Source organism: Thalassophryne amazonica, chromosome 11, assembly GCF_902500255.1.
Source record: "Thalassophryne amazonica chromosome 11, fThaAma1.1, whole genome shotgun sequence".
Classification (NCBI taxonomy): domain Eukaryota; kingdom Metazoa; phylum Chordata; class Actinopteri; order Batrachoidiformes; family Batrachoididae; genus Thalassophryne; species Thalassophryne amazonica.
Genome location: NC_047113.1, coordinates 29811471 through 29823864, shown reverse-complemented (window position 1 = coordinate 29823864; position 12394 = coordinate 29811471). Strand labels below are relative to the sequence as shown.

At 40.8% G+C, this 12394-nt stretch overlaps 1 protein-coding gene across 1 annotated transcript in view; it reads right to left on the bottom strand.

Annotated features, from left to right (window-relative positions):
• LOC117519815 (protein diaphanous homolog 1-like) overlaps window positions 1-12394 on the bottom strand; it is a 307697-nt gene that overhangs the window by 169856 nt on the left and 125447 nt on the right. Inside the window, exon 14 of the mRNA XM_034181058.1 lies at window positions 1201-1265. Within this exon, the coding sequence (XP_034036949.1) occupies window positions 1201-1265 (65 nt within the window). The remainder of the gene's footprint in view (window positions 1-1200; window positions 1266-12394) is intronic.

Sequence of the window (12394 nt, the reverse complement as noted above, 5' to 3'; positions counted from 1 at the left end):
GTGTATGTGTGAAAGTGGATTACAGTACTTAAAGTAACACTATGCTAGAGTTTTGCAAATTGATTTAAAATATAATGAAATTAAGCAGAAAGTTAAACAATTTAAATACCATCTTTCAATAAAATCTTGATAACTCAAGTAGGAAAATACTGTTATGAAACTACAGGTAGGTAATTAGGGGGAAAAATATGAGCTTTGAGGATGCTTGCTAAAGCTGCAGAAGTTCACATATCTCCAAGATATGCAGAAGATATTTCTTGTCATCTAGGGCTTTCCATTTTTATCCTAATTTACTGCAAATTAGTGTCAGTTACTGACTTAGATACTGCAGTGCACATCTATAAATTCACTTCTTACTATTATAAAGCCTCCAACGCCATTAAACAAGAAGTGAAAGAAAAATAACTCTTGGCTGTTTTTTTTCAGAATCATCAATTTTTTGTCAGACATTTGACACGCACAACATAAGAGCATTTAAACAGGCAAATGTGCTTGTGCACGCAAATACACATATACAAAGCAGTTTCAGCTGGAGACAGATCTTTTACTGTGGCTGTCCATGTCCTGACAGCCTCATCCTTAATTCCTGCCAAAGAGACTGCCTGCAATTATCCCATCATGCACAACTTGCAATGTGCCATTTCTTAGTGTGCATGTGTGGTCAACGAATATTAATCTGAAGTGTGCGTTAGTGTGTTTGATGGATATTACTCTGTGTGTTAGTATCTGTTTCTGTGTGCCTGAACGAAGGCTAGTTTCAGCTCTCTCTTTGTAATCATCCTGTCACTAGGACAGAAACACCAGGGTAGCAGCAGTGCACAATCAAAGCATTTACCCCCTTGTGTGAATTGTGTGAACTGGAGGTGCAATTTTTTCCCCCATTTGTAAGAATATTTGTCTGTCCACTGGCTGTTACACACATGCATTCCCATTCTCTCTGTCACCTTCTGGTTCCTCCAACTTTACATCTGTTGTCCCATGTCAGCCACACAACAGTGGACTAAAGTTGTACCACAGTCCAAATGTTACTGCATGGTGTGTGTCAAAAAGAAATGTTGGCTTTTTAATGTGAATAATGTGCACTTCTGTCTGCAATGATGTAATTAGAGTCTGGTCTGATTGGAGAATTTTAGCACATATGTCATGTTTTTGCTGCCGTTTGTACAATATGCTTTGTACAATAATCGTGCTTCATCTCACCTTCTTTTCCAGCTCAGTGGCTTTAGCCTCACTGGTTTCCACCTTTGTCTTGTCCACCATATTATCTGTGGCAAAGACACAATTTGAAAAGAAGACAAACAAATGAGAGTACGGTGTGTCAACGAGTTTGAAAAACAAGGATATGCATACAAATAGCCATGAAGATGCTGCATCCTTTAGTGTGACACATGCTGTTATAAAGAATGAGTGCCCCATCTGTCTCTGTTTTCCTCTTAAACACAAGACTCATGATAGCACTGTGGAGGAATCTCATTACAACAGGATACAACAATATTTTCAACACATTATCTTTCAAACCTATAACACTAATTTGCTTTATCTCTGCACATGTGCACAGCGGCAAACACTGACTTCTTCAACTTTTTGCAAAGTATATGTGACACCATTTTATTTCACATTCATCTCTAATTTTCTTTGCAAAAGTGGTATATCAAAAGAAAGACATGCTGCAGTCTGAAAAAAATTCAACATCCAAGTCTATGTTCAGCAGATGTTAAGGAAGCAGCAACAGTATGTACAGCACACAGCTACACAATAATGGCTACAGGTGGCTGGATTATCCAGAGTTTTCTGAGTATGTGCAGATAAACTGCTAATTAAAATGCTGATGAATGGCCACAAAGAGAGACTGAATCTAAAATAGGGATTCAAAATGCCAGAGAGGTGGCTCAAACAAATAAACAGACATGCCAAAATTACAATTAATTCATTAAAATTCAGGAAGCAATCATCAGCATTTATGTAGCACAGTGCCCCCCCCCCCCCCCCACCATATTATATACTAGGGGAACTAATTGTTTTGTGGAGAAATCCTGAAATTAATGTGGTCAACATCTGTACATGTAATTAACAAATATGATGTATTTAAAAAACAAAGAGTACAGTTATCTTTCAAACACATCAAACCTGAAAGATTTTCCTTCATGCACATCTTCATATACCAACCAGCTGTAACACTGACCACCTGCCTAATATTGTGTAGGTCCTGCTTTTGGCACCAGAACAGCCCTGAGCTCTGGAGGCATCTAGTCAAACAGACTTCCAAAGGTGTGCGGTGGTATCTGGCAACAAGGCGCAAATAGCAGATTCTTCTGTTGAGTCAACTTTGCTGGCACAAACTTTTAAACTGCTTAGAGGATTTTCACTGAAATCCACAAAGCAGTTTAAGAGAAGTTGTGCTTCCGAAGTCAGTATTACACAGTGTAATGCATTAAACAAACACAATTATCTCATTTTGACAACAGACTATTTTTTTTTTTACAAGCCCATCCTCATATAGTGTGCTTCTATTGAACCAAGTGTCGCTAAAATTGAACACAAAAGAGTTGTGCGTACAAAATTCATGGAGTGACAGATGGCGGGACAAACAAAGAGAATGATTCCTATAACCCCCCCCCCCCCAAAAAAAAAAACCACACGCACGCACACACACACACTTTTGGTTTGTGGGGGGCTGGAATGAATTTATTTTGAATTCTGTATTTGTTTTATATTTTATTTTTAATATGTCAAACATGTCTCACCATGACATGGGCACAAAAACGTCAACATTTGGCATTCAGTTACACTTGTTTCATGTTTTGGTAGCCAGCAAAACATTTCTGTTTGTTATTTTATTTGATATACTATACATATATAACATAGTCCAGTGTTATCTGAGACGAAAATGTGCACATCCCCCCCAATACTTTCTTCTACAATGCTGCCCAAACTAGGATTTAAAAGATATTTTATTGACAAAACAGAAGATGTAGAAAAAAGGATAAGTTTATCTTGTAATACGATGAATTCATCCTTTTTTCTAATTAATAATTTAGTATCATTTTTATAGGGTTTTGGATACAACTGCATTTCTAGTCTTGAGCTGAAAAGCTAAAATAAAAGAAGCTGCATAAACATTGAATTACATCAACTGGATGGGATTTCCACTGCACTCAAAACAGGGTTTAAAGAAGATGAAATTATATACAGTAGTGTTCATAATAATAGCAGTGCTACGTGACTAAAAAGATTAAACCAGGTTTTGAGTATATTTCTTATTCTTACATGGGAAACAAGGTACCAGTAGATTCAGTAGATTCTCACAAATCCAACAAGACCAAGCATTCATGATATGCACACTCTTAAGGCTATGAAATTGGGCTATTAGTAAAAAAAAGTAGAAAAGGGGGTGTTCACAATAATAGTAGCATCTGCTGTTGACACTACAAACTCAAAGCTATTATGTTCAAACTGCTTTTTTAGCAATCCTGTAAATCACTAAACTAGTATTTAGTTGTATAACCACAGTTTTGCATGATTTCTTCACATCTGCGAGGAATTAATTTTGTTGGTTTGGAACCAAGATTTTGCTCATTTACTAGTGTGCTTGGGGTCATTGTCTTGTTGAAACACCCATTTCAAGGGCATGTCCTCTTCAGCATAAGGCAACATGACCTCTTCAAGTATTTTGACATATCCAAACTGATCCTTGATACCTGGTATGCGATATATAGGCCCAACACCATAGTAGGAGAAACATGCCCATATCATGATGCTTGCACCACCATGCTTCACTGTCTTCACAGTGAACTGTAGCTTGAATTCAGAGTTTGGGGGTCGTCTCACAAACTGTCTGCGGCCCTTGGACCCAAAAAGAACAATTTTACTCTCATCAGTCCACAAAATATTCCTCCATTTCTCTTTAGGCCAGTTGATGTGTTCTTTGGCAAATTGTAACCTCTTCCGCACGTCTTTTATTTAACAGAGGGACTTTGCGGGGGATTCTTGCAAATAAATTAGCTTCACACAGGCGTCTTCTAACTGTCACAGCACTTACAGGTAACTCCATACTGTCTTTGATCATCCTGGAGCTGATCAATGGGTGAGCCTTTGCCATTCTGGTTATTCTTCTATCCATTTTGATGGTGGTTTTCTGTTTTCTTCCATGCATCTGTTTTTTTTTTTTTTTTGTCCATTTTAAAGCATTGTAGATAAACACTCTATAATTTTTTTCACCTGCGTATAGGTTTTCCCCTCTCCAATCAGCTTTTTAATCAAACTACGCTGTTCTTCTGAACAATGTCTTGAACGTCCCATTTCCCTCAGGCTTTCAAAGAGAAAAGCATGTTCAACAGGTGCTGGTTTCATCCTTAAATAGGGGACACCTGATTCCCACCTGTTTGTTCCACAAAATTGACAAACTCACTCACTGAATGCCACACTACTATTATTGTGAACATCCCCTTTTCTACTTTTTTTTTTTTTTTTTTACTAATAGCCCAATTTCATAGCCTTAAGAGTGTGCATATCATGAATGCTTGGTCTTGTTGGATTTGTGAGAATCTACTGGTACATTGTTTCCCATGTAACAATAAGAAATAGACTCAAAACCTGGATTAATCTTTTTAGTCACATAGCACTACTATTATTCTGAACACTACTGTAAAAGAAAACAGAGCAAGGTGGAGTAAAATAAGACATCTCTGTAAATGAAGGCCTTATTGGAAGGAACTCAAAATAATGCGTCCATTCATGCGCACACAATTTGAGAGTGGGCATTTGTCTAACTTTACATGGTTAGTAATGGAAGAGTGGTTATTCTGTCATGGTGGTGAAGTAAAATGGGACAAAAGTTGAACTGAGAACACTATGGCAGACAGAAAGTGGGGAAAAACTGTGCTGAATTTCAGAGTTAAAAGAAAAATACTAAATAATGCATTGAGGGCAGAATTGGGCTGCTTTCCACCGATAATAACTCTGGCAGCCTGAAAGGAGGCCAGCCAGCTTCTGTGTTTTTGTGTGTGTGTGTGTGTGTGTGTGTGTGTGTGTGTGTGTGTGTGTGTGTGTGTGTGTGTGTGTGTGTGTGTGTGTGTGTGTGTGTGTGTGTGTGTGTGTGTGTGTGTGTGTGTGAGGACACATTTAGAAGCACTGCAATTAGAGTCTCCTGCGGTGAGCAACAGAGACCTGGCATAAAGGAGTATTGAACTCTTGAGACATGGCCTTAACCTCCATTTTGCTCTGGTTTAGTGTGCATTCTTTAGGATAGGTGAAACTGTAAGGGGATTAACCAAACAATGATAAAAATAATTAACTATTCTGGTCAACAATTCATCATTATTCAATTACTTTATTCATGATGGAAAGAATATTTTCAGTTGCTGAAAGACGGAATGTACCATTATTCGAGGCGCAGTGATAAAGTGCATAAATTCCATTTAACTCAGCTGATGCCTCAATAAATGGTATGTTCCATCTTTCAATTCATGCAAATATTCTTACTATTGCAGTCATAAACATACATATTTGTATAACAGTTGATTTTGACTAGCTAATTTATGATTTGCCAGAAACCTGTGTAATTGTAACCTGAACTTAAAACCTGAACCACTTACAGGAGCTCTGGCCAAACCCTTGCAAAAAAAAAAAGGGGGTTGCTGAATGAAATTCTAACTATAAGCAGGGTCTCCGGGGAACAGAAAAAAGAAAGAAATTGTGACTGAGATTGTACCTGAAAATAAAGTTAGCCATTTGCAGTAGCTTAATATATAGTTAAAAAAAAGTAAATGGTTCTCTAAATAATTAAATCAAATAAATAAACTAGCAGAAACAAAATAAATGAATGAGGTTTATGTCCATTTACAAACAGTGCCACTGTTTCACTACTTTTACACCCTCTATCCAATTTCAAGGAGTTTCAGTTTGTCTTACTAAGTTTTACTTAGTTGACACAAGCAAAGAGTTTGGGTGTGAGTTGCATTCTGATGTTAAGCCTTGTAAGTGGCACAATTGACTTTTCTAAGCCCCCATCACAGAGTTATCCAACAAGCTAAAGCTAAGAGTTCAACCATGGTTTGGGTATAGTAGAGAAGCTTGAATCTTCGACTGAACTGGGTTGCTTGACGCGAGGACGTTTCGCTTCAAATCGCAGAAGCTTCCTCAGCTAAAATTCTTGCTCTGGTGGTCTGACTTCTGTCTTGACTCTTGTAGAGAAGAATAATCAAGAAGTCACAAAAGCTGGAGTTTTAAACCTAACCAGACCCCTCCTACCGAGAGGCAGACTGCTATCGGCTAGTGACTAAACAATAGCTCTAATTAGCACCTATTGTGCTCCAGTTAGCACCCTCCTAATGACAGGGCAGCTGTCCCTCTCCTGATGGCTCCCTTGACGACTCTGCTGATGACGTGAATGACTCATTACCATGAACACAAGACTGAAACTGCTTTGACCTGAGTACCCCATTGTAAACAGGGGATAAAGCGTGTCTCAGACCCCCTCCCCGGTTAAGACTGGGTTTCAAACGTTTCACAAAGAATGCCTCCTTGACCCCTCTCTCAAACCATTTCTTCTCTCTAGCTAATATTTTAACTTCCTTGTCCTCAAACGTGTGGTTAGTGATTATTCTTCTCTACAAGAGTCAAGACAGAAGTCAGACCACCAGAGCAAGAATTTTAGCTGAGGAAACTTCTGCGATTTGAAGCGAAACGTCCTCGCGTCAAGCAACCCAGTCCAGTCGAAGATTCAAGCTTCTCTACTATGGAAACCACCTGGACAACTGAGAGCCTACACAGAAACATTGCGACCAACTGTGGGCATGAGGCCCTGGCACTGGTACGTAAGCTGGAAAAGACTGCTAAAAAGATAGCTAACTTTAGAAACCACTTAAGATTTAACCTGAGATGCAAACAAAACAATATTATTCCCAAATGCATGAAGCAAAAGGCACTAGAAGCAAGTCACACAGCAGAAAAGAGCACAGTTACCTTAGGAGGATTTTGGGTCTTAGAATTAGAAGGCTTCACTTTAAAATATTAGACCTCCAAAATAATCTTGATAGTCTGCACAAAATGTTAGAAACTTTAGTGGAGGAAGAGACCCATAATAAGATCACAAAGTTCATAGTTAAAATTCAAATGGCTGAGCATTCAAAAAGTAAGGAGCGGCAAATCAGGAAGTTTCACAACCTTTTAGTGCAGAAAAGGCGTACTTTCAGTGGGAGTATTTTTAAAGATACACCCAGACAAATTAGTGACAACAGGGAAAATTGGGTAAAGAATCTCTCCAACAGGGTTCTTACACAGACAGAAAAAGTTGTGCTCGCTAAAGGACTAAATTTCTCAGTGACCCCTAAACATATACCGACAGTAGATTACATCACTGCAGTAGAGTCAGCCATTAAACATAACAGTTTGTCAAAGTCAGAAGCTGGGGACCTCCGACTAAGAGTCACAGCAGTGCTGAACAGTGCTAAGCCTCCTCCATCCAACATCACAGGAGAAGAACGGAAAGCTTTGTCAGCAGCAAAAGGACCAAAGCATCCTTATCCTGCCAGCGGATAAAGGCAGATGCATGGTCCTGAACACATCGGACTACGAGGCCAAGATCAACAACTTGCTCAGTGACTCCAATACATACGAAAGTCTGAAGAGAGACCCCACGAGCGGCTATAAGAAGAAAATCATTAGCTACCTCCAAATCCTGGAGAAAGAGGGACTCATCGACAGGCAGACATACTACAGACTGTACCCTGGGGACGCCACTCCGTGCATCTATGGACTGCCCAAAATCCACAAACAGGACGTGCCACTCAGGCCTACTGTATGTAGCACAGATTCCATCACGTACAATTTGGCCAAGCACCTCAAGTGGATTTTGGCTCCTCTAGTGGGTAACTCAGAACACACAAGATTTTGTGAACAAGATCAAGCACCTGCAGCTGGAGGCAGATGAAACAATCGTGTCATTTGATGTGACTTCATTGTTCACCTGCATCCCCACCACTCAGGCCGTCTCAGCTGTGAGGCAGAGACTGCTGGAGGATGTGTCTCTACTTGAAAGGACCAAACTCACACCAGACCACATCTGCCAACTCTTGGAGATCTGTCTTAACACCACGTATTTCCTGTTTAGGGGGAATTACTACAGGCAGATTCATGGTTATGCGATGGGGTCTCCGGTATCCCCCATTGTGGCCAATCTGTACATGGAGCGAGTGGAGAAGACAGCCTTGACGTCTTTCACGGGCATCTCTCCCAGTCACTGGTTCAGATATGTTGATGACAGATGGGTTAAAATCAAGCAACAGGAAGTTGAGGACTTTACAGAACACATCAACTCGGTGGACGCCAATATCAAGTTCACACGTGAGGATGCCAGAAACAACCATTTAGCCTTCTTGGACAGTGATGTTACGATTGGAGAGAACAGGCAGCTCCACACAGGGGTTTACAGAAAACCAACTCGCACTGACCAATATCTGCTCTTTGGCTCAAACCACCCCCTTGAACACAAGCTCGGGGTGATCAGGACGCTTCAACACAGAGCCCTACAGGTGCCCACAACAGCAGAGGGAAGGGCAAAAGAACAACAACTTGTCTGGAAAGCCCTCACAGTATGTGGGTACCCACGATGGTCCCTGGATAAAGTGCAGAAGTCCCAGAGAACAAAGAGACCAGACAGACAGGAGACGGAGACAAGAAGAAGAGGAGTGTCTCTCCCTTATTTATCAGGAATAGGGGAAAAACTACAGAGGATCTTCAGACAGCACAAAATCCCAGTTTACTTTAAACCGGTTAACACCCTGAGACAGAAATTAGTTCACCCTAAGGACAGGATCCCTAGTTACAAACAGAGCAATGTAGTGTATTCTATCAGATGTCAGGAAAACTGTAACGAACACTACATAGGTGAGACTAAGCAACCTTTACACAAAAGGCTATACCAGGACCGCAGAGAGGGCGCCAGTGGACCTCAGTCTGTAGTTCATCTCCACCTTAAAGACACTAACCACACGTTTGAGGACAAGGAAGTTTAAATATTAGCTAGAGAGAAGAAATGGTTTGAGAGAGGGGTCAAGGAGGCATTCTTTGTGAAACGTTTGAAACCCAGCCTTAACCGGGGAGGGGGTCTGAGACACGCTTTATCCCCTGTTTACAATGGGGTACTCAGGCCAAAGCAGTTTCAGTCTTGTGTTCATGGTAATGAGTCATTCACGTCATCAGCAGAGTCGTCAAGGGAGCCATCAGGAGAGGGACAGCTGCCCTGTCATTAGGAGGGTGCTAACTAGAGCACAATAGGTGCTAATTAGAGCTATTGTTTAGTCACTAGCCTATAGCAGTCTGCCTCTCGGTAGGAGGGGTCTGGTTAGGTTTAAAACTCCAGCTTTTGTGACTTCTTGATTATTCTTCTCTACAAGAGTCAAGACAGAAGTCAGACCACCAGAGCAAGAATTTTAGCTGAGGAAGCTTCTGCGATTTGAAGCGAAACGTCCTCGCGTCAAGCAACCCAGTCCAGTCGAAGATTCAAGCTTCTCCTCTATGGAAACCACCTGGACAACTGAGAGCCTACACAGAAACATTGCGACCAACTGTGTAGCTAACTTTAGAAACCACTTAAGATTTAACCAGAGATGCAAACAAAACAATATTATTCCCAAATGCATGAAGCAAAAGGCACTAGAAGCAGGTCACACAGCAGAAAAGATCCAGCACAGTTACCTTAGAAGGATTTTGGGTCTTAGAATTAGAAGGCTTCACTTTAAAATATTAGACCTCCAAAATAATCTTGATAGTCTGCACAAAATGTTAGAAACTTTAGTGGAGGAAGAGGCCCATAATAAGATCACAAAGTTCATAGTTAAAATTCAAATGGCTGAGCATTTAAAAAGTAAGGAGCGGCAAATCAGGAAGTTTCACAACCTTTTAGTGCAGAAAAGGCGTACTTTCAGTGGGAGTATTTTTAAAGATACACCCAGACAAATTAGTGACAACAGGGAAAATTGGGTAAAGAATCTCTCCAACAGGGTTCTTACACAGACAGAAAAGGATGTGCTCGCTAAAGGACTAAATTTCTCAGTGACCCCTAAACATATACCGACAGTAGATTACATCACTGCAGTAGAGTCAGCCATTAAACATAACAGTTTGTCATTTCTCTAACAGTTAAAATTTTATTAGCAAAGAAAGTCATGAAGTCATTACTAGTTAAAGTTAAAGGAATACTCAGCTCAATAGAGCTCTGACTCTTTGTCAGCCTGGCTACAGTGCTAAAAAGAAACCTGGGGTTGTTCTTATTTTCTTCAATTAGTGATGAGTAGTAAGATGTCCTAGCTTTACAGAGGGCTTTTTTATAGAACAACAGACTCTTTTTCCAGGCTAAGTGAAGATCTTCTAAATTAGTGAGACGCCATTTCCTCTCCAACTTACGGGTTATCTGCTTTAAGCTGTGAGTTTGTGAGTTATACCACAGAGTCAGGCACTTCTGATTTAAGGCTCTCTTTTTCAGAGGAGCTACAGCATCCAAAGTTGTGCTCAATGAGGATGTAAAACTATTGACGAGATACTCTATCTCACTCACACAGTTTAGGTAGCTACTCTGCACCGTGTTGGTATATGGCATTGGAGAACATAACAAAGAAGGAATCATATCCTTAAACCTAGTTACAGCGCTTTCCGAAAGACTTTTACTGTAATGAAACTTATTCCCCACTGCTGGGTAGTCCATTAAAGTAAATGTAAATGTTATTAAGAAATGATCAGACAGAAGGGGGTTTTCAGGGAATACTGTTAAGTCTTCAATTTCCATACCATAAGTCAGAACAAGATCTGAAGTATGGTTAAAGTGGTGGGTGGACTCATTTACATTTTCAGCAAAGCCAATTGAGTCTAATAATAGCTTAAATGCAGTGTTGAGGCTGTCATTCTCAGCATCTATGTGGATGTTAAAATCGCCCACTATAATTATCTTATCTGAGCTAAGCACTAAGTCAGACAAAAGGTCTGAAAAGTCACAGAGAAACTCACAGTAATGACCAGGTGGACGATAGATAACAACAAATAAAACTAGTTTTTGGGACTTCCAATTTGGATGGACAAGACTAAGAGTCAAGCTTTCAAATGAATTAAAGCGCTGTCTGGGTTTTTGATTAATTAATAAGCTAGAGTGGAAGATTGCTGCTAATCCTCCCCCTCGGCCCGTGCTACGAGCATTCTGACAGTTAGTGTGACTCGGGGGTGTTGACTCATTTAAACTAACATTCATCCTGCTGTAACCAGGTTTCTGTAAGGCAGAATAAATCAATATGTTGATCAATTATTATATCATTTACCAACAGGGACTTAGAAGAGAGAGACCTAATGTTTAATAAACCAAATTTAACTGTTTTAGTCTGTGGTGCAGTTGAAGGTGCTATATTATTTTTTCTTTTTGAATTTTTATGCTTAAATAGATTTTTACTGGTTGTTGGTGGTCTGGGAGCAGGCACCGTCTCTACGGGGATGGGGTATTGGGGGGATGGCAGGGGGAGAGAAGCTGCAGAGAGGTGTGTAAGACTACAACTCTGCTTCCTGGTCCCAACCCTGGATAGTCACGGTTTGGAGGGTTTAAGAAAATTGGCCAGATTTCTAGAAATGAGAGCTGCTCCGTCCAAAGTGGGATGGATGCCGTCTCTCCTAACAAGACCAGGTTTTCCCCAGAAGCTTTGCCAATTATCTATGAAGCCCACCTCATTTTTTGGACACCACTCAGACAGCCAGCAATTCAAGGAGAACATGCGGCTAAACATGTCACTCCCGGTCCGACTGGGGAGGGTCCCAGAGAAAACTACAGAGTCCGACATTGTTTATGCAAAGTTACACATCGATTCAATGTTAATTTTAGTGACCTCCAATTGGCGTAACCGGGTGTCATTTCTGCCGACGTGAATTACAATCTTATCAAATTTACGCTTAGCCTTAGCCAGCAGTTTCAAATTTCCTTCAATGTCGCCTGCTTTGGCCCCCCAGAAGACAACTGACTATGGTTGCTGGTGTCGCTAACTTCACATTTCTCAAAACAGAGTCGTCAATAACCAGAGTTTGATCCTCGGCGGGTGTGTCGCCGAGTGGGGAAAAATTGTTAGAGATGTGAAGAGGTTGGTGGTGTACAGGGGGCTTCTGTTTAGGACTACGCGTCCTCCTCACAGTCACCCAGCCGGCCTGCTTTCCCGGCTGCTCGGGATCTGCTGGGGGACAGCTAACGGCAGCTAAGCTACCTTGGTCCGCACCAACTACAGGGGCCTAGCTAGCTGTAGGATTTTCCAAGGTGCGGAGCCGAGTCTCCAATTCGCCCAGCCTGGCCTCCAAAGCTACGAATAAGCTGCACTCATTACAAGTACCATTACTGCTAAAGGAGGCCGAGGAATAACTAAACATTTCA